At 44.9% G+C, this 20611-nt stretch overlaps 1 protein-coding gene across 1 annotated transcript in view; it reads right to left on the bottom strand.

Annotated features, from left to right (window-relative positions):
* LOC123382667 overlaps positions 1-7174 on the bottom strand; it is a 134209-nt gene extending 127035 nt beyond the window's left edge. The window contains exons 1-2 of the mRNA XM_045048296.1: positions 7110-7174; positions 1001-1094 (exon numbers count right to left, since the gene is read on the bottom strand). Coding sequence (XP_044904231.1) covers positions 1001-1094; positions 7110-7174 — 159 coding nt within the window. The remainder of the gene's footprint in view (positions 1-1000; positions 1095-7109) is intronic.
* Between the last annotated feature and the right edge of the window lie 13437 nt (positions 7175-20611).

The following is a 20611-nucleotide window of genomic DNA, read 5'->3' as shown; positions in this document are numbered from 1 at the left end:
CTAGGTCCAAAACTCCCCTTTGGGTGAGGACACCAGTCATGTTAGATCAGGACCCACCCCAATAACATCTTCACTAATTATATCTGCAACAACCCTACATCCAAATAAAGTCACATTCAGAGGTAACTGAGTGTTACGAGTTGAATATATGAATTTGGGGAGGTGGGGACACAATTCAACTCCTAACAGCAATCATTGGCAATTACTTTTTCTCTCTATGCACACCGCTGTCAAAGTGACAGAAATAGTCACTTTTTCAGGTTAGGAGGATTAAAAGAGTTAACATATAGAAAGTATCTAGAACAGGAGGTCGGCAAACCACTACCCAAGGTACAGTCTGCCACCTGTTTTTGCACAGCCAGCAAGCTAAGAAGCATTTCTATAAATTTAAAAACAGTTCTTTAATGTTATTTTATTTTTGAGAGAGAGAGAGAGAGACACAGTGTGAGCAGGGAAACAGCAGAGAGAGAGGGAGACACAGAATCCGAAGCAGGCTCCAGGCTCGGAGCTGTCAGCACAGAGCCTGATGCGGGGCTCGAACTCACAGACTGTGAGATCACGACCTGAGCTGAAGTCACACACCCAGACAACTGAGCCACGCACGCACCCCAATAGTTTCTATATTTTTAAAGCACTGGGGAAAAGATCAAAAGGAGAATATTTCATGACACATGAAGAATGAAATTCGAATTTCAGTGTTCATAAAGTTTTATTGAAACTGCCACGCCCATTCATTTACATACTGCCTGTGGTTATTTTTATACCACAGGAGCTGAGCTGAGTAGTTCCAGCTCCTACAGGGACCATATGGGCTACGGAGCCTAAAATATCTACTGCCTGGCCCAACACAGAAAAACATTTACCAGCTACTAACCTACAAGGTAACCTGGTATGTAGTAAGACCTATATTAATATTGCTATCTTTCCTCTTCTCTTTCACCGCGATAGGAGTCATCTGCCCCCACAATTCTCTTTGTAACAAGGAGAATTTGCAACTTACATCCACAGCCCGCCCCGTGTGCCTGGGGACCCGCAGTCCTGCCGGAAGCTTCTGAATTGGCGGGGTTCCTCTGCCGTGCTCATCAGCTGCTCTCCTAGCTGAGTCAAGTCCAAGCTACGAAGCTTACCTCTCCCCTGCTTGTCTGAGCAATTCTGTTTACCCCACTGCACAAGCGCCCAGCAGCTCCAGTGGGTCCAGAGGTGAGTGCTGGCAAACCTTCAATTATTTACATCTGAGAAACTCAAGAGCTTTTTCTCCCTTTCAATCATGTCAAGTCTTTGGCATCTCCCAGACAACAATCTCCCCCCCCCACCCACCCTTGTCAGAAGTGCCTGCCTCCTTCCCCCCAACTGTGGGAAATTTGCATCTTTAAAAAAGGAGTGAGGGCACTTTTTTCCCCTACTTTTCGCTGGCCGAAAAGAGATGTAGAGCTTCCTTTTAGTTAGATGGCTCATCTGGGATACCAGGGAGGAAGGAGGGCAGAGGAGGGAAGAAGTGGACGAAACAGCTGCATGCAGGGGTGTTTGTGGGGTAGGGGAAGAAATATGTTCCATGCTGAGTCTGCAAAACTGGCAAGTGTGGAGGAAAAATTTGCAGTTCAGGCAGGGAGAGAAAAACACGTTTTCTCGCAACGATGGGGAGAGTGGAGAGTTTAATTGCCAAAGAGACTACAATTGTTTTGGCTCAACATGTTCGTGGCTTGGTGCTGGCGGGCATTTTGTGTTCTCTCTGTTCCTTTTTCTTTTAAAAATTGCAGGATTTAGGAATAAAACCAAGTTATAGGCAGATTAAAGTCTTTAACTCTTAATTAAAGGTTTTTATTCAGCCATTCACATCCAGCCTTAGAATTTTTCATCCAGACATCCCAGTTGCCGTTGAGGAGAAATGAGATGTTCTAAAAATAAGTCCGCTGCCTGCACAGGGCCTCTCAGGTCAGACCATTGTCCCCAAGGAGGACACAGCTGTTGCTGTTGTTATGCCAATCAGGCCAGACTCAGACTGGGATGGGGACACCCCTCTGCTGGAAACTTGGGGGGGGAGATAGCTCTCCTCAAAGAAGGCTCCAGCATTGTTCCCAAGAGACCAATGTTCTAGAAAGATCCCTCCGGCTGTAAGCTCGCTTTCCCACAGTGCTGATCATCCTGCAGTTTTACTCACTTCACTCAGTGACAACTCCAGCTTCAACGGTTGAGGACAAAACTCTTGGCATTCCCCTGACACCTCTCTTCCTCTCCTGCCCCACATCCAATCTGTTGACAAATCCTATCAGTGCTATCCAGGACGGGGGACATAGCCTGTGGGGCCCTGGGGCAAAATGAAAATGTAGGGCCCTTGTCCAAAGGGTGTTAAGAATTCCAAGATGGCGACAGCAGAACATGAATCCAAGGCTGAGGTCCTTCCGAGCAAGGGAACTCGTGTGACATCACAGGTCACATGCCTTGGTGCTACCTGCAAAAACACATCTAAATCCTGACCACTTGTCACCATCTCCACAGCTGTCTGGCCCAAGTCCACCCTTTGCCCCTTCTGTCCATTAGCAGCACAGCAGCCAAGCAAGTGGGAAGATGTCCTTCCTCCGTTCAAAGCCCCCTACTGGCTCTTTATTTCACTGGGAGTAGAAGTCAAAGACTTTACAATGGCTGACAGGTCTGTTCACATCCCCCAGGGCCTGTCCAGGCTCACCCCTGATTCCGCCCCCTCGCTCTTTTTGCTCCAGCCACAGAACGTTCCCAAACGTCCTCACACAAGCCGGGCTGGTTCCATCCTTGTGACATTTTGCCTTGCCCTTCCTGCTGCCTAGAAGCTCTTTCTCTACGTGTTCACGCCACATATGCTCTCCTTCATGTCTTATAAGTTTTATATATTCAACAAATACATACTAAGCGCCGATGCTGTGCCAGTCACGGTCCTAGGCACAGGTGGTTGGACTGAGCATTTCTCTGCTCATTACTTACATGCAACGTGCCTTCATAGACTTATTGTCTCTTTACAACAAAAGGGGTTCTTAATCTCCGTAGCAGCATGGGTCCCTTTGACAATATGGTGAAGACTCAAAACACTTTCTCAGGATAATAATTTCTATTTTATTTCATTTTATTTTATTTTATTTTATTTTATTTTATTTTATTTTATTTTTTAAATATTTTTTGCCGTTTATTTATTTTTGAGAGAGAGGGGGACAGAGTGTGAGTGGGGGGCAGAGAGAGAGAGGGAGACGCAGAATCCCAAACAGGCTCCAGGCTCTGAGCTGTCAGCACAGAGCCTGACGTGGGGCTGGAACTCATGAACTGCAAGATCATGACCAGAGCCAAAGTCGGACACTTAACTCACTGAGCCACCCGGGTGCCCCCTATTTTATTTTATTTTTATTTTTATTTTTATTTTTATTTTTATTTTTATTTTTATTTTATTTTAGAGAGACAGTGCGAGCAGGGGAGAGAGGGAGAGAGAGAGAATCTTAAGCAGGCTCCACGCTCAGTGCAGAGCCCAACACGAAGCTCGATCCCAGGACACTGGGATGATGACCTCAGACAAAATCAAGAGTCAAACGCTCAACCGACTGAGCCATCCAAGCGCCCCTGTTGGGATAACAATTTTTAATGAAGAAAATGTAATTAAGAAATGAACAAAACAGAATACATTGGACTAGAAAGGAGAGTAATCATATTGAAATGTAGTTAGAGAAATAGTAAAATGAACTTGGGAAATAGCAGTGTATATGTAGTGCACATTACTCTTTATTAGCACATTAAGAAAAAAGAAAACCTCGCAGTGAGTGAGTCTAACAACTAGTGTAATTTCAAAAAGTGATGAGTCTAAAGGATATTTGTAGATTCTGTAGCAATGAAAATGAGATATGAAAATAGCTATGATTTCCAATGGTGACAAACTCACAGGAATTATCATTTCCACTGTGGTTTGTTGCCTACATTTGTAATTGAAGAAATGCTGAAAATCAGTGAGAGGTCAATGAAAAACAAATGTTCTATCCAAGCTGAGTAAACCTTTATATTCTATCTAGAGGACTCTAGGAGACCAGGATTGTCATCCCTGGCTGAGAACTCCTAAAGTCTATGAAGAATATATTCCAACCTGCCTTGCCCACGGGCTACAGAACAGAAAAACAGGAGGTACACAAAGAGACCAGTAAAATAGGTTGAAATTGATCATGACTGAGGAATTTCCAAACAAGACCTCTTTTTTTTTTTTTAATTTTTTTTTAACGTTTATTTATTTTTGAGACAGAGAGAGATAGAGCATGAATAGGGGAGGGACAGAGAGAGAGGGAGACACAGAATCGGAAGTATGCTCCAGGCTGTGAGCCATCAGCCGAGAGCCTGACACGGGGCTCGCACCCACGGACTGTGAGATCGTGACCTGAGCTGAAGTCGGACGCCCAACCGACTGAGCCACCCAGGCGCCCCTAAACAAGATCTCTTTTAAAAGTACTGTGCGTGTGTGTGTGTGTGTGTGCATGTGTATATGTGTGAATGTGTACTTACCTATTATAGGATAGCCCTATATTTACAGACACAGAAAGATGGCACGATAAATTATTAAGTGGGAAAAGCACATAAGAGAATAACAACAATCCCAAACATTTATTGAGCACCTAATGCAGGCATTTATTAAGGTAAGCACTTTACCATCCATCATCTCATTGAATCGGCCCACCAACATTTTACCATAGCTATATTTATTATCTTATTTTATAGTTGAGTAAAATGAAAGCTGGAGAGAGGGAGAAACTTGCCCAAGGTCACAGAGCTACTAAGTGATGAAGCTGGCATTCAGATCCAGAGTCTGGGCTCCCATCTGCTCCAAGGATCCGTTTTTGCAGGTATGTGCACGTGGACATATGCCTGCATAGAAAAAGCTGGGAAATAACATGTGCCAAACTTCTACCTACCTTTACCTCCGGTGATAGTTACTTGGGACAGGACAGAGATGAAAGAGACTTCCTTCTTCTTTTTAAAAATCCAAAGAGGCTGGGGCGCCTGGGTGGCTCGGTCCATTAAACGTCTGCCTTCAGCTCAGGTCTTGATCTCGAAGTTTTGTGGGTTCAGGCCCCTGCATCAGGCTCTGTGCTGACAGCTCAGAGCCTGCAGCCTGCTTCAGATTCTCTGTCTCCCTCTGTCTCTGCCCCTCCGCCACTCACGCTCTGTCTCTCGTTCTCAAACTTAAATTAAAACGTTAAAAAAAATTGTTTTTTTAATCCAGAGAGGCTCAAGTCACTCTAAAATGGATGAACAAGAACTTCATGTATCAACCTGGTGAATCTCACAAACAGTGTGGGAGCAAAAAAACAATGTGCACAGTATGATATGGTGTGAAAACACATAGAAGCAAGCAATGTGTCACTAGGTAGCAAAAATATAACAAAATGCACTAGGTAATAAATACCAAGCTTGGGGGAGGAGAGATGGCTCTGGAAAAGGAACACATGAGGCTTCAATCGCATTGATCATGTTGCATTCCTTAAGCAGTGTGGTGGGTACCAGCTGTCACGTACATTATTATAGACCACACTATATATAAACTATTTTGTAATAATTTCGATCGAAAGAGGAATTACTAACAAGAAATGAGTCCACATGATCAATCATTCCCCTTTTTCATATCGTTTGAATTCTCAATTAGTTTTGAAATTTTAGAAAGAAAATATTAGAAGAAATTTTAATTATTAATTATAATTAAAGTCTAAAGATTAAAAAGAAGATATTTTTGATTATTTTTGAAATTTTAAAAAGAAGCAGGAGGGAGAGAGGGGTTGCACTGGGGGAAGGAAGGAGGGAGTGGTTACAGCAGAGGGGCACAAGGCTGCTTCTGGATACTAGAAATGTTCTATTTCACTCGCCAGGGTAATGGTTTCTCAAGAGCTTGCTTTGTAATAATCCATTAAGCTGAACACATATAGTTATTTTCACTTTGCTGAATAGGTGTTCTACATCACAACACAAATGTATTAAAATATCATTTTACAAGGGGTGCCCGGGTGGCTCAGCAGGTTAAGCGTTCAACTCTTGGTTTCGGCTCAGGTCATGATCTCACGGTTTTGCAGGTCCAAGCCTGGTTTCGTCGGGCTCGGCACTGACAGCACGGAGCCTCCTTGGGATTCTCTCTCTCCTTCTCTCTCTGCCCTCCCCCACTCACGCTGTCTCTGTCTCTATCAAAATAAATAAATACACTTAAGAAAAAATAGAAATATTGTTTTACAGATGCACAAAAAGCAGGAGGAACATCTAAATCGTGTTAAAAAAGAATTCTACCCTCTTACTTTCCCAGCAAATCCGGAGGTGCTGTGAGTTCCAGGCCTTTGAAATCAGACCTCTGAGCCCACCCCAGCCCCCAGCCCCCAGCCCCCTCAGCACGGTGGCTTTTGTCAAAGGCTGTCTGCATCACAGGAGTCCAGAAAAACACTGCCATATGGCAAGGCTCTTAGGTGGGGGAGCCTGCAGCGGTGGGGAAGAAAATGAGATTTCAAGTGCCACTTAAGATCATATCTGGTTTTGATGTGGAGGTCTTTCAGGGGTTTTGGGGTGGTTTTTTTTTTCAGAAAACACAGCAAGGTTTGCTTCCTCTGTGTCCTCCAGCCTCTCCTGGGGAATGGAGAGGACTTCTGAAGACCCCGGGACACTGTTCTGCTCTGACACATGGGAATAGAAAGATCGCTGAAATGAAAAGGGGGGAAACCGCGATCTGAGTTTCCGGTGACTGCGGTAGCTTACCTGTCACAAATTTAGTGGCTTCCACAACACAAATGTATCATCTTCTGGCTCAGGAGGTCAGAAGTCCAGAATGTGTCTCGGGGGGCTAAAAACAAGGTGCCAGCAATGCTATGTTCTGTTCTGGGGGCTCGGGTGGAAAATCCATTCTCTTGCCTTTCCCAGCTTTTAGAGGCTTCCTGCCTTCCTGGGCTCATGTTGTTCCTCTGTTTTCAAAGCCGGTAATGGCTGGTCAAGTATTTCTCATTATGCTGTGTCTCTGACCAAATTTCTGCCTCCCTCTTCCACATTTTAGGGTCCTTATGGTTACATTGGGTTCGCTTGCACTGTCCAGGATAATCCCCCTGTTTTAAGGTCACTTGATCAGCCGCCTTAACTCCTACCTGCCACGGAACACAACATCATCGCAGGTTCTGGTGACAAGGTTGCGGACATCGTCGGAAACCATTATTCTGCCATCCACCCTCACTCTTGACCCCTCGCTCTGTTGTCAGCCGCCCCATTGGCTCCGTGAGGGCAGGATACTTTGTCCCTCTCATGGCTGCTTCCCTGGCCTGTAGAGCGGTGCAGGTGTTAAAGTAAGCGGTGCTGTTGAACTTCATCTTCTGCATATTCCCTGCAGGGTCTAAGAGCAATTAAGCCTGAGAAATGCTTTTCATATAACGTATGGGTGCTTGTGTTCTAATGAGTGTGTACTTAGGGTCAACAGGAGTCAGAGGAACAAAGGTGGACAGGAGAGAAGAGAGAAAGTTCTTGCGGGACCTTCCAGGGCCCCTCCCACAATTGGCCTCCAAGTTCATTTAGTGCTTCTGGTGGCACTAGCCGGGGACAGACACAGTGCCACAGAAAACAGGGGAATTTAAATAACTCAGAAGAAGTAAGGAGTGCAGATATTAAACCATTAGATAAGTTTCGACCGTGGGTCCCGTGTGGTCCCTTTCCCGGCGTTGCCTTTAGGTCTCTAAGGTGTTAGTGCTTTTATGGGGACCCAAAGAAGGCATTGACACAGAGATTCACAAAACAGGGGCCTCATCTCCCTTTCAACTCTTTGTAACCCTTCTTATTATGTAAAAAATGACAGCTCAGTTTGGTGGTGTTTTCTGTGTGTAACACCTGACTTCCACCTGCTAATCTCCTTTTTAACCAAGAGAGAGGACGCCTCAGACTAGAACCTTGGGCAGAGTTCATCCTGATGTGACCAAACAGCGCAGGTGGCTCGGGTTGACTTGTCTGGGGAGGAGTGGGGCCAGCTCCCTCTTCGTTTTCTAGTTTTCTGGGGTATAACTGCCATATAGCACTGGGGAGGTTTAAGGTATATACCACCAATGACTTGGCTTACAGAGATTGTGAAATGATGACCCTGGGAGGTTTAGTTGGCATCTGCTGTGTCATATCAATACAAAAAGAAGAGACAGAAGAGGAGGAGGCGGAGGAGGAGGAGGAGAAGAAAGAAGAACAAGGAGGAGGAGGAGGAAGAGGAGGGGGAGGAAAGAAGGAGAAGGAGAAGGAGTGGGAGGGGCAGGGGGAAGGGGGGAGAAGAAGAAACATTTTTTTCCATGTGGTAAAAACTTTTAGAATCTACTGCCTCAGAACTTTTAAATATACCAAGTAGCAATGTTAAGTACAGTCATTATGCTGTATGTACTTCTGGGTACAGATCTAAAGGAAGCAAAATCCCGATGTCAAAGAGATGTCTGGGGGTGCCCGGGTGGCTCATTTGGTTAAGGGTCTGACTACTCATTTCCACTCAGGTCACGATCTCACAGTTGGTGAGTTCGATCCCTGGGTCAAACTCTGCACTGACAGGGCAGAGCCTTCTTGGGATTCTCTCTCTTTGCTTGCTCTTCTCTCTCTCTCTCTTCTCTCTGTCTCTCAAAAGTATAAATGAACAATACAACAACAAAAAAGAGATGTCTACATTCCCATGTTCGCTGCAGCATTATTCACAACGGCAATGACAAAAAAACACCCTAGGTGTCTGTCAACAGATGAATGGGTATGGAAGCATCCTTCCATTTGTGACGACATGGCTGAGCCTTGGGGGCACCATGCGGAGCAAAATACGTTAAGCAGAGAAAGGCGAATATGGTATGATCTCACTCAAATGTGGAATCTAAAACAAAACAAAACACAAGACCAACCCCTTCTCTTCGCAGTCGAGGAAAGGGAGGCCCAGAGCTAGTCTCCTGAACCCCATCTCCTTAATGTTTATCCAGCGTCTGCCCCTTTTGTGTGAAGGCAAGAACCACCAGGAGAGGAAATAGACCATCTATCAGTAAATGGATGGTGACAGAGAAAGAAAAGGGGACAGGAGGGTGGACCTTGCCTTCACTGATCGAGCTGCTCAATGCCAGGTCCCGGTCAAAGAAGACGAGGATGGGAGGGGAACAGAAGGAAGAATGAAGCAGTCAAAGTCCCCGTTATCAGGGAAGCCTGCTCAGTTCTGGCCACAGTCACTGGCAGCAGGGACACTCTGGGTGTGTGCAGGGTGGAGAAGGAAGAACAGTGCCAGGAAGCAGCTGGGGTGGGCCAGGAGCTGGTGCTCAGGACTCCCTTCAACCCACATGGGCACACCTGCAGAGGGGACTCTGGCGGGACCCTGTGAGCCAGTCAGACCCCTCCAGACCTCTGTCCTGCACTCCCCGCCCACCCCGACCTCCAGGAAGTCAAGCTCTTGCCTGTCCGGCCTCCTGGCAGACATACAGATGACTCTTAGCTACAGCCAAAATTACCTTCCCAGGAAAATGCTCCCACCTTCTGAAAAGGACACAGAAAGCCCTTCTTTAAACCCAGACGAGGGGCGCCTGGGTGGTGCAGTTGGTTAAGCATCCGACATCAGCCAGGTCACGATCTCGTGGTCCGTGAGTTCGAGCCCCGCATCAGGCTCTGGGCTGATGGCTCAGAGCCTGGAGCCTGTTTCCAATTCTGTGTCTCCCTCTCTCTCTGCCCCTCCCCCGTTCATGCTCTGTCTCTCTCTGTCCCAAAAAAAAAAAAAAAAAAAAAAAAGTTGATAAACCCAGACGATTCTTACTGTCAGTGAACCAACACACTCATCATTTAAGTCTGGCAGCCAGAGTGTCAAAGAGATATTTGACTGGAGCAGAGTGAGTACACAAAAATGTATTTTTTTATTTTTATTTTTTTAATGTTTACTTATTTTTGAGCGAAATAGGGTGCGAGCAGGGGAGGGGCAGACCAAGAGGGAGAGAGAGAATCCCAAGCAGGCTCCGCGCTCTCAGTGCAGAGCCCCACGCAGGGCTCGAACTCACCAACTGGGAGATCATGAGTTGAGCCGAAACCAAGAGTCAGACGCTTAATCTACCGAGCTACCCAGTTACCCTCAAAAATGTATTTTTTACATGAATGTACTATAAACAAATAAAAGTGGAACTGCTCTAATTAAAATTGGTGGGATGGAGGGGGTGATGGGGAGAGGTTCTGGAACACCAGCTCCTTGACCCAACTCCGTCATTTCTTGAAAGCAGCCAACCGTAGATTGAAAACCACTGGGTCAAACCACCCACCCTGCCCCTTCCCCTCGAAGAGGCTCAGGTCCAGATTTTCCTTGGGTCTAAAGCCTGCCATACGTGAAGAATCAAGGACAGGAGACAAGTGGAATCTAAAATAAAAGTGGTCCTTATCCAGAAAAATCTTGACTGGATGTCAGAGATGCAAAATCAAAATTTTCATAACGAAGCCCTGGATTCTCCTGGCTGTTTTGGCCACTTGACTTATGCCACCTATTGCTACATGGTCAGCTTACCAGTTACCTATTGCCGTGGAACAAATGACCCCCTAACTTTGTGGTTCAGAACATCCATCATTTATTTCATCCACCGTTCTATGGATTGGCAGTTTGGACTGGGATCATCTGGGAGGTTCTCCTGGCCTCAGCCGCCTTCGCGGATCTTGAGCGGGGTTCTTGTGGGTGGGTGTGTGATCAGCTGATGGTCAGCTGGGGCTGCCTGGGTTGGCTTTGCGCATGTGGCTCGCGGTTGGCAGGCTGTATCAGGGATGATAGGGATCCCTGATTCAGTATCTCTCATCATCCATTATGCCACCCTGGGCGTGTTCACAGGTGGTGGAGGGTTTCAAAAATATCAAGAGTGAGTTTCAAGGAGGCCCAGGCTCAGAACCAGCACTGTCCCTTCTACCATTTTCTGTTGGCCAAAACAAATCACAGGGACATCTCTGATTCAAAGGATAGAGAAACAGGCTGCACTGCTTGAGGAGAGGAGCATATGGCCAGCTTTGCAATCTACTACAGAGATACACAGGCACTTGTCACAAGTGGTGGGAAGGAGAATAGTTTATTTTGGAAAGCTCCAGTTGCCTGGTGGGTGAATGATTCACCTATTACCCATGGACTCGCATCCATAAGGTCCAGGAGACTGTGGAACTGGGTTTCCAAGTGTCCCTTCCCTTCCAACACACCCCATAAAGAAGCAGCCCAGCTTTCTGTCTCATCTGCTTCTGGCCATTCCCCGGGAATAAGAAGCAATCCCATTCTATCATCAAAGGGCAGGCCAGTCTCCCAAGCCCCCAGTCTTCTTTCCACTGCCCTGCCCACAACACACCTCCTTAACCAACACAACAGTCTGGCTTTTCTGGCGGTTCCCTTTGGCCCCACCATCTACATATCAGCCCAACACACACAGACCACTGGAAATGCAAAGCAAACTGGTCACTATGGGAGGGAATTCATGATTTCATGATGCAGATAATCTCGCAGGGTAGGCTGGGCAGGAGTGATGCCCAAAGAATCCAATCCCCCAGGTATACCTTTTCCTACCTGAATGACTGGGGCGAGTTACCCAACCTCCTTGAACTTGAGTCTCCATCTGAGACATAGCACTGCCCTACTGACCTCTGTTGATGGTCTAAACACTCAGTGCTGGTCATGTGCAAGGAATGGTTCTAACAGTGTGGCACATAGTTAACCTTTTTAATCATGATCACAACTCCATAAGGTAGGTACTATTTTTATTCTTATCTTACATAGGAAGAATTTGAGGATCCTAGAGGTTCAGCACCTTGGCCATGGGCACACAGCTAGTCAGCATCAAAGTCGGGATTCAAACTGAGACAGTCTGTCCCCCAAATGTGCATCCCAGCCACTACATGTCATTCTTGCAGGAGCTATGTGTTTGTGTGTAGCTGACTGGTTTTTTTTCAATCAGGAAAACACACACTTTAATCCAGTAGTTTCTGATTTAAAAAATAATAATGATTTAAATAATACATGCAAATAGGTTTTTTTTAACATCAGATAGAATGAAAGGTAATTCTCCTCTTGTTTCTGGTTTCCTGCCCACCCCCAGTTCTTCTCCATAAAGGCAACCAAGGGTATTTGGCTCCTATAAATCTTGCCAGAAATATGCTATTTGCATGAAAGTAAACAAATAGATACAAAGATGGTTTTAGATAGATGTAAGTATAGGTGTAGATACAGACATTCATGCAGAGATAGAAATATGCAGACTCATTTTTATACTAATGTATACTGTATACAGAGTTCTTCTAATGTAGTCTAAAGATTGTTTTATTTCACTATTCATGAACCTGTTTTGGCCTTTTAATAGCTATGCAGCTGACCCTTGAACTACACGGTTCCACTTATATGTCAATTTTTTTTTCAGTAAATATACAGTCCTATAAATGTATTTTCTCTTCCTTATGATTTTCTTTTCTTTTCATTTTTTTTCTGTTTTAGGGAAAGAGAGTGTGAGCAGGGGAAAGGGGCATAGGAGGAGTGAGAGAGAGGGACAGAGAGAGAGAATGTTAAGCAGACTCCATGCTCAGCATGGGGCCCAACACAGATCTCGATCCCTGACCCTGGGATCATGACCTTACCCAAGATCAAGAGTGGGACGCCCAACCGACTGAGCCACCCAGGTGCCCCCTTATGATTTTCTTAGTAACATTTTCTTTCCTTTATTGTAAAAATACAGTACATAATACATATACCATACAAAATACGTGTTGACTGTTTACATTACTGGTATGGTTTCTGGTCTAAGCATAGTTAAGTTTTGGGGGAGTCCAGTGTTGTTTGCCGTGTTTTGACTGCACAAGGGTGTTGGTGCCCCAAGCCCTCATCATTCAAGAATCAACTTTATTATGATTATGTGCATTACCATTCCATTATTTGGATGAACCATAATTTTTTTTACTAGCTTTCTGATAGATGAACAGATTGTATTTAATATTTTCCCATGACAATGTCATGTCAATATACCTGCATACAGGTCTTTGTGCAAAGATACTTTTACAGTTCATATTTAGAGTGTAGGATGGTTTGATCTTGCCCCATGCATTAATATATTCAGGAGGAATTTAGTGGAGCAAAAACACTCTCCTACACAGTTCCTGTATGTCTCATTTCCTGGCAGTGGTCTTGGTCCAAAGGGCACAGCATGTTGGTACATTCCAGAAGTTGGGTGAGTGCAGATGTCACCCAAAGAAACTTCTCTGTCAGTGGTGGATGAAAACAAAGTAACCGCCCCCCATGCTTCTCCCTAGTCCTCTCAGAGGAGCCAAGTCTGAATACCACAGCCCCAACATGCCTATTTCTATTTATGGCAAACAGAACAATTTTCTTGTACTTGCTGGGAGCTTGGAGATTCTAATTTTTTTCAGGCCATATACCTGTTAGAAAAACTTATAAGAGCTGAGGACCCTCGTTGCTCTCCAGCCTATAAAAAAGTGAACATACCAAACTGATTTAGGGTCTCAGATTCACACACATTACCCCTCAGATATACAGATAAAATGCAGATTCTTTTATTACTGATCCAGTCTTTCTCACGACCTTCCCACCTACTCAGTAGCAGGAACACACACACACACACACACACACACACACACACACACACACACACACAAATAAATTTGCTCAAGCTGGATACAACAATTTAAACATTCCTTTAGGTAATGTGCAGACTGTAAGAATATTCATCTTCCTCCCAGAAAAGCCCTCTGAGTCTCTGCTGGGGCAGTCTACTACCTGTTTCCACTTAAGAGTTATCGCAACCCTGGCCATGACAGTGGGGTCAGGTGAAGAGCCCCAGTCCTGCCTCAGCAGTAACCTTACCAGATGTGGGCTACCAGATATTTCCAACATAAGTATGATCTCACTTATGTATGGAGTCTTAAAAAAAAAAAAAAGGACTCCCTCTCTTTCTTCAAGTCCTTCCCTAGCGACTCTTTATCGATGTAAAATTCACATAACATAAAATTCCCCTTTTTTAAAGTTTACTTATTTTGAGAGAGCGGGGGAGAGAGCAAGCATAGGTGAGAAGCAGAGAGAAAGGGAGAGAGAGAATCCAGAGCAGGTTCCGCTCAGCACAGAGCCTGACGTGGGGCTCTATCCCACAACCATGAGATCACGACCTGAGCCGAGATAAAGAGTTGGGTGCTTAACCGACCGAGCCACCCAGGCGGCCCCAAATTCCCCTTTTTATATGTGTAGTTCATCGCATTTAGTGCATTCACAGTGTCATACAGCCATCACTTCTGTGTAGCTGCAAAACACTTTCATCCCCCCAAAAAGAGACTCAATAATCATTAAATGGTCACTCCTCATTGTCAGCTGATGACCCTTTTGAAAAGCAAAAACCAGTCAAGAAACCACAGCATCACTCTCCCCTTCCCTGCTTTTTCTCCACATGACTCATTACCATCCTGGTCACTATATAGTTCACTTATTTATCTCGTTTATTATCTGCTACTTCCCCGCCATCCCCTCTACATGTAAATACCGTGAGAAATGAAAAAAAAGGATTTAATTTTATTCACTGCTGTATTTCTAGTGCCTAAAATGGTACCAGGAGAGGAGCCTGGGTGGCTCAGTTGGTTGAACATCCAACTCTTTTTTTTTTCTTTTCAATTTTTAATGTTTATTCTTGAGAGAGAGAGAGACAGAGCTGAGGCAGGCTCCAGGCTCTGAGCTATCAGCACAAGAGTCCAACAGAGGGCTCGAACCCACAAACCACAAATCAAGATCATGACCTGAGGTGAAGTCGGACGCTTCACTTACTGAGCCACCTAGGCGTTCCCCAACTCTTTTTTTTTAAGTTTATTTATTTATTTTGAGAGAGAGTGTTTATATTCTTTCCCTCTCTTTCTCTCTCTCTCTCTGCCCCTCCCCTGCTCATGTATGCACACACACACACAGTCTCTCTCTCAAAATAAATAAATAAATAAACATTTAAAAAATAATAATAATAAAATGGTACCAAGAACATACATGTAAAGTATCCTCAAAGTCTATTTGTTGATTTAATTAATGAATGGCTTTTGTACAGTGGCTTTTGCATGCTGGTTCCTAAGGATCACTGCTTCTCTTTCCATTTACTTAAAAACCATGTTTCCAAATCCAGTGTGAAATTTGATGGGAAACTTACCAGTAAGTTGTGAGAATATGCCTTTTTTTTTTTTTTTTACTTAAAAAATAAAGACCAGAGAATTCACCTCAGGGAGCATTGCAGAAGGTTTTTCTCCTTAATTAAGAAACCAAACCTATTTCAGTCCATAGGCAAGTTAGCGCTGATCAGTTAGCATTCATTTTCTTGCTCCAGTAATGCAGCCGTGTTTTGGCTTCCCTTGTAAACCTCTGATCCTGCGGTACCAGAGAGACCCCACCAGTCACCTGGCAGAGTCCCGTAGAGGTGAGAGCTGAGGCCCAGAGATAAGAAGCAGCATGGTCCAAACCAAATAACCAGTAGCCGAAAGCCATGACTCAATTCCCCATATGAGATGAGCTCCTTAAGAGCAAACAATAGGTCTTTTTCTCTCTTTCCACTCGTTTCCCAGCTGATTGCCTAGCACACAGTGGGTGCTTAACAAATGCTTGCTAAATGAATAAAATGCTTCTACAGTCTATTTCTAAAAAATTAACTACATCAATTCAAGCCCAGAGGCTTGGACCCCTGGGATGAAGCCTGAATAATGATTGAAAAGATTTCTTTTAAAAAATTGTTTTAAATGTTTATTTATTTTTGAGAGAGAGACACACATGGAGTATGAGAGGGGAAGGGGCAGAGAGAGAGGGAGACACAGAATCTGGGTCAGGCTCCAGGCTCTGAGCTGTCAGCACAGAGCCCAACATGGGGTTTGAACTCACAAACCACGAGATCATGACCTGCGCTGAAGTCGGACACTCAACCGACTGAGCCACCCAGGCGCCCCCTCACTGATTTTTTATCTCACATGCTGGAAGCTGGAGAGCCCAGGCCTGTCTGTGCCCACACTCACCTGAGACTGTCTCTGGGGGAGAAACAAGGTTCTGGTTTTCAACAGAAGTCCATCAGGGGCTTAAGGATTTTCCAAAATTAAATGTCAGCCCAAACAGGACTTGCTGATTATGAAGATCACCATTCATCCGCAAGTTGGATTTGCTCTCAAGTCTCACACTGGAACTTGAGTGTCCCTAGACTGATGGGCTCTGGAGTGTTGTGCTGTTAGGCTACTCATTGGACTGAGAAGTTAATGGAGACTTTAGCCAGAAAGTCATTTAAGATTTGCACCTGCTGTGTCCTCTGTCCTCAGTTCCCAAACCTTTCCCTGGCCAGTCCTTCTCGTCATCCTTAGCCCATGTGGCATCCCTCGTAGATCTCTTTCCAGATTGCCCTGTCAATGTTGCCCTCTTCTATCTGCCTCCTTTCGCTCTCAGGGCAGTGTCTCCATAATGTTCATTTTTGTCTAAAATTATCTATTCCCTTTCTTGCTCATTGACCTGTTTATTTGTTACTATTAGCTCATTGACTCTTCTCCTAACTGGGATGGAAGTTCTCAATTACTTCCCCAGTGGCCAGAATACCAGCAGGCACAGCACAGACACGTGAACGTTGATGGAAGGAATGGTTGACCAGATGTTTGCCGCAGCTTGGCAGAGCTAGCTGGCACACACCTCTGGTGAGTGAAAGATCTTTGTGCCAGCCCAGGTTCTTGCAGAATGATCTTCCTTTGTGCTCGAGCATATTCACGGGAACTCCGTAATGGAGGTTCCAGCATCACCCTCCTTTCTCAGGGGAGCGAATGAGGAATCAGAAAATAACTTGCCCAAGAGCGCTCAGCAGAGCTGGGACTTGAACGCAAGTCTGTCTGAGGCCCAAGCAGATGCTCATGGGTACCCTACTGCCTCACACAGCTCTGCTGAGCATAGGAACAACAGTAGCAAAGAAAGGAGGAATGGCTAACAATTACACAGTGCTTACCTTGAACCGGGCACTGTTCCCAGTGCTTTAAAGGGGGCAGATGCAACAGGGGAAAATGTGGTCATTACCAACAAAAAAAGCCTATCCCATTTCGTAGTATATAGATGCTCCACCTACCAAGAGCATTGTTGGGTGGAATAAATCAGAGCTTGAGCCCAGAGCGCAAGGCCCAAGATGGGCACTTTACCCCTCCCTACTTTCTTGCCCTGTGCTCATCCCTCCCAGCGTGCAAGGGAGGCCCCCAGATTGAGCATCCAGCTGCTCAAAGGGGAAATGGTGCACTATATCTGGCAAATGGCTATCACAGGTCTTTGAGGAGAACAGAGGAGGCGTTCAGGGCAGGGGGTGGAATTCTGTGTAGTCACCGTCAAGAATAGGGAGAGCCCAGATGGACGCATATCAAATGTGCCTCGTGCACATGATTCGGCCACCTCCCTTCCCATCGAGCCAAGTATCCATGATCTAAAAGGTTTAAAACATGAAGGTTTGCTACTGGTTTTCCACTCCCGAATTTGGAAAGAGGTGGCCCTCACTTGCCTGGCACTTCTAGAGGTCTCCTGAGCATCAGATGCTTCTCAGCATGCTTTGGAACTGTTGCAAACTACCACATGCTTGCTGGCTTCTAAAAACGAGCAATGCAGGGGCGCCTGGATGGCTCAGAGGGTCGAACATGCAACTCTCGATCTTGGGTTGTAAGTTCAAGCCACACACTGGGTATAGGGATTACTTAAAAATAAAATATTTTTTTAAAAAGAGCAATTCAAGGCTAATTATGTCTATGCAAAGACAAGGCAGTGCTGGAAAGAGATGGGATGAGCAGGGCAATGGCTGTGTATGGCAACAGAGGCTATCAGACAAGGGCAGGGCAGGTCAAACACACTCAAGGATACATGCAGGATGTCGTGTGTGTGTGTGTGTGTGTGTGTGTGTGTGTGTGTGTGTGTACTGGGGTGACTGGAAGATGATCGCTCTCCCCGCCGTGAAATAAACAATTCCTGAGGGCTCCCTATCACACCAAGTCATTAATTCTTATGGCTCAACTATTCATCACAGCCCTTCTTGGCCCATTTTGAAATAACACATTCTCAAAATGTTCTGGCCTTTGCAAATAGAATGCTTGCGGGAACTCCCAAGCATCCAGAACTAGAGAGGAGATGCCATGTTTGGGTTCAATGACTTACCCCACACACAGGCAACACAGCACTCGATGCTGAAGGTCTACTGAGCTTCTTAATTAAATCTCCCTTTAGGATCCAAAATGCACTTTAGGATTTTTCAGATCATGGGCAGAAATCTGCTTTTGGAAATCAAGGAAGAGAGGTGATTGGGCTGACTTTGGACTGATCTTCTAATCCCCTTGGACAGAAGACATGCCCCTTGTGGTACATGCCAAAGGAAGCTGGTTTCGTCTGTCCCCTTCCATAAAAACAGGACAAATACATATTGTGATATGTTAAAATTTTACCAGTGGTTTACCTTGTGTTTTAGGAAAGGCATTCATAGGAAAAATGACTAAAAGAAAATAAAAGACACCAAATTATTAACTGGGGCTATCTTTTGGTTAGGATTTTTATTTTACTCTTAACGTACTATTTAGGATTTTCCAGAATGTCTACAATCAGCAGGTACTCACTGTTAAAACCTTTTTATAAAGCTTGGTTTTGTGTTTGAAATTCCATTTATCGGACCTACTGTAGATTTATTTTTTCAACAAATATTTGTGAAGCACCTGCTCTGTGCTATCTCTGGATCAGCAAACTATGGTCCTCAAGCCACAGCCTCCTTATATAAATAAAGTTTTATTGAAACACAGCCACGTCTCTTCCTTTCCTTATTTCCTGTGGCGGCTTTTGTGCCACAGAGTTGCGGGAAAGACCACATGGCCCACAAAGTCTAAAGTATTTGCCGTCTAGCTCTTTCCAGAAAAAAAGTTTGCAGACTCCTGTGCCATATGAAAGGCTCTGTTAGGATTTGGAAATCAACAGTGAGCAAAAAACAAAACAAAACAAAAAAACAGATAGGTCCCCAAGGTCATAGACTTTATCGTTTTGTTTGTCTGCTACTTCAAGGTTTCCATAGTCCTAAAAACAGTCACCCTGAGTTGCCCCACAGATGCAGAAAATGTAACCAGAATTGTAGTATTCACAATGTTATTCTCTATGGTTGGAGAAGATTCTTGGAGCACCAGGGTGGCTCTGTCGGTTGAGCGTCCGACTTTGGCTCGGGTCATGATCTCACAGTTCATGAGTTCGAGCCCCACATCGGGCTTGAGGCTGTCAGCCTGTCAGCGCTGAGCCTGCTTCAGATCTCTGTGCCCCTCTCTCTCTCTGCCCGTCCCCCAGTCTTGCTGTCTCTCTCAAAAAATAAATAAAATAAATAAACATTTTAGAGAAAATTCTTGACGGTTTGGGGATGAAGAGACCCCCAGTTTTGTCTTCTCTGTGAACAATAGAAGCACAATATTAGCCTGTGCTCTCCCCTCCCCAACACAGTGCCCAGCATATAGTTAATATATATACTCAATGCACTCAATACACTTTAGCTATTATTATCAGCACCATCCAGGGGTCCCCAAATGTATGCACCATCCCCTGTCTGGACTCCAAACTCCATCTGAAGTTTAAGGGGCCAGGTGTGTATAGGATGAGCGAGCAGAGAACTTAACACATTTCTCTTAATCTGAAGTAGCCTATTTGAGGGCCATGAGGCTGGGAGTTTCAGAAACATGACACATGGAAGGCATACAATTCCTTCCCGAACTCAAGCAGCACCACCTGGTCTGGGAAGTGGAGGTGAATAATAAAGAAATGAGTTTCCAAACCCGGTTCAGTAAACAAGGTCCCAACAACAGACAATGGCCATCCCTTGCCTTCTGCTGGACTACATCTCCTTGGAAACATCATAATAGGCTTAAGAAAAGCTCAAAAGATTTTCTGATCTGCTGTTCCCTCCGCAACAGGAATGGGCTTAAATATTCTCCTAAAGAAGCACACATTGGGTTGGCCTCAGCATTAACCTGCTAGGCACGCAGAGGCATGTCAGAAACAGGTGGGGAGAGAAGCAGGGCTCTGAGCCACCTCTGCAGAGGGAACTCTGCAGGTAAATGCTCTAATTAGGAGCTTGGAGTCTGTTCAGCATTCAGTAGGATCCCTCCGAGTCTGTCTCCTTTATTCAATTAAGGAAATGATAGGAACCTTCAATTTTCCCTACGATTTAAAATAATGATAAATGATCAGGTAGAGTTTGGGGATTTTTTTTTTTTAAGGCACATTTCTAAAAGAAACTTCTGCTGAATTTAATCATGCCTGCTTCTGGGAAACAGTCATCAAACAGACTATTGGCAATTCAAATCTTCTCCCCCCACACAAACACACCCTTTGTCAGTAGCAATATCCATCACGGAATGAATCATTCCGAATGGGGAGGGAGGCCCTGCATTTCAAAGATAAACAAAACAACAATAGTAATTATCATAAAGCTAACGTAGCTCAGAACGGAAGAGTAGAAATGATCCAGGTAAATGTTCAACCTGGAAGGAGTAACAAAAGAAGAAAAGAATCACATGCCCAGACCCACAGGTGGATAGATTTAGTGAGCTGTCCCACCTGTACTGGGCTCGCTGTGCACGGAGGGCCATTTGTTTTGACCATGTTCTGAGTCTAGTGTGT

Source organism: Felis catus, chromosome E3 (assembly GCF_018350175.1).
Source record: "Felis catus isolate Fca126 chromosome E3, F.catus_Fca126_mat1.0, whole genome shotgun sequence".
In the NCBI taxonomy this organism is placed as follows: Eukaryota; Metazoa; Chordata; class Mammalia; order Carnivora; family Felidae; genus Felis; species Felis catus.
This window is presented reverse-complemented; position numbering and strand designations above follow the sequence as displayed.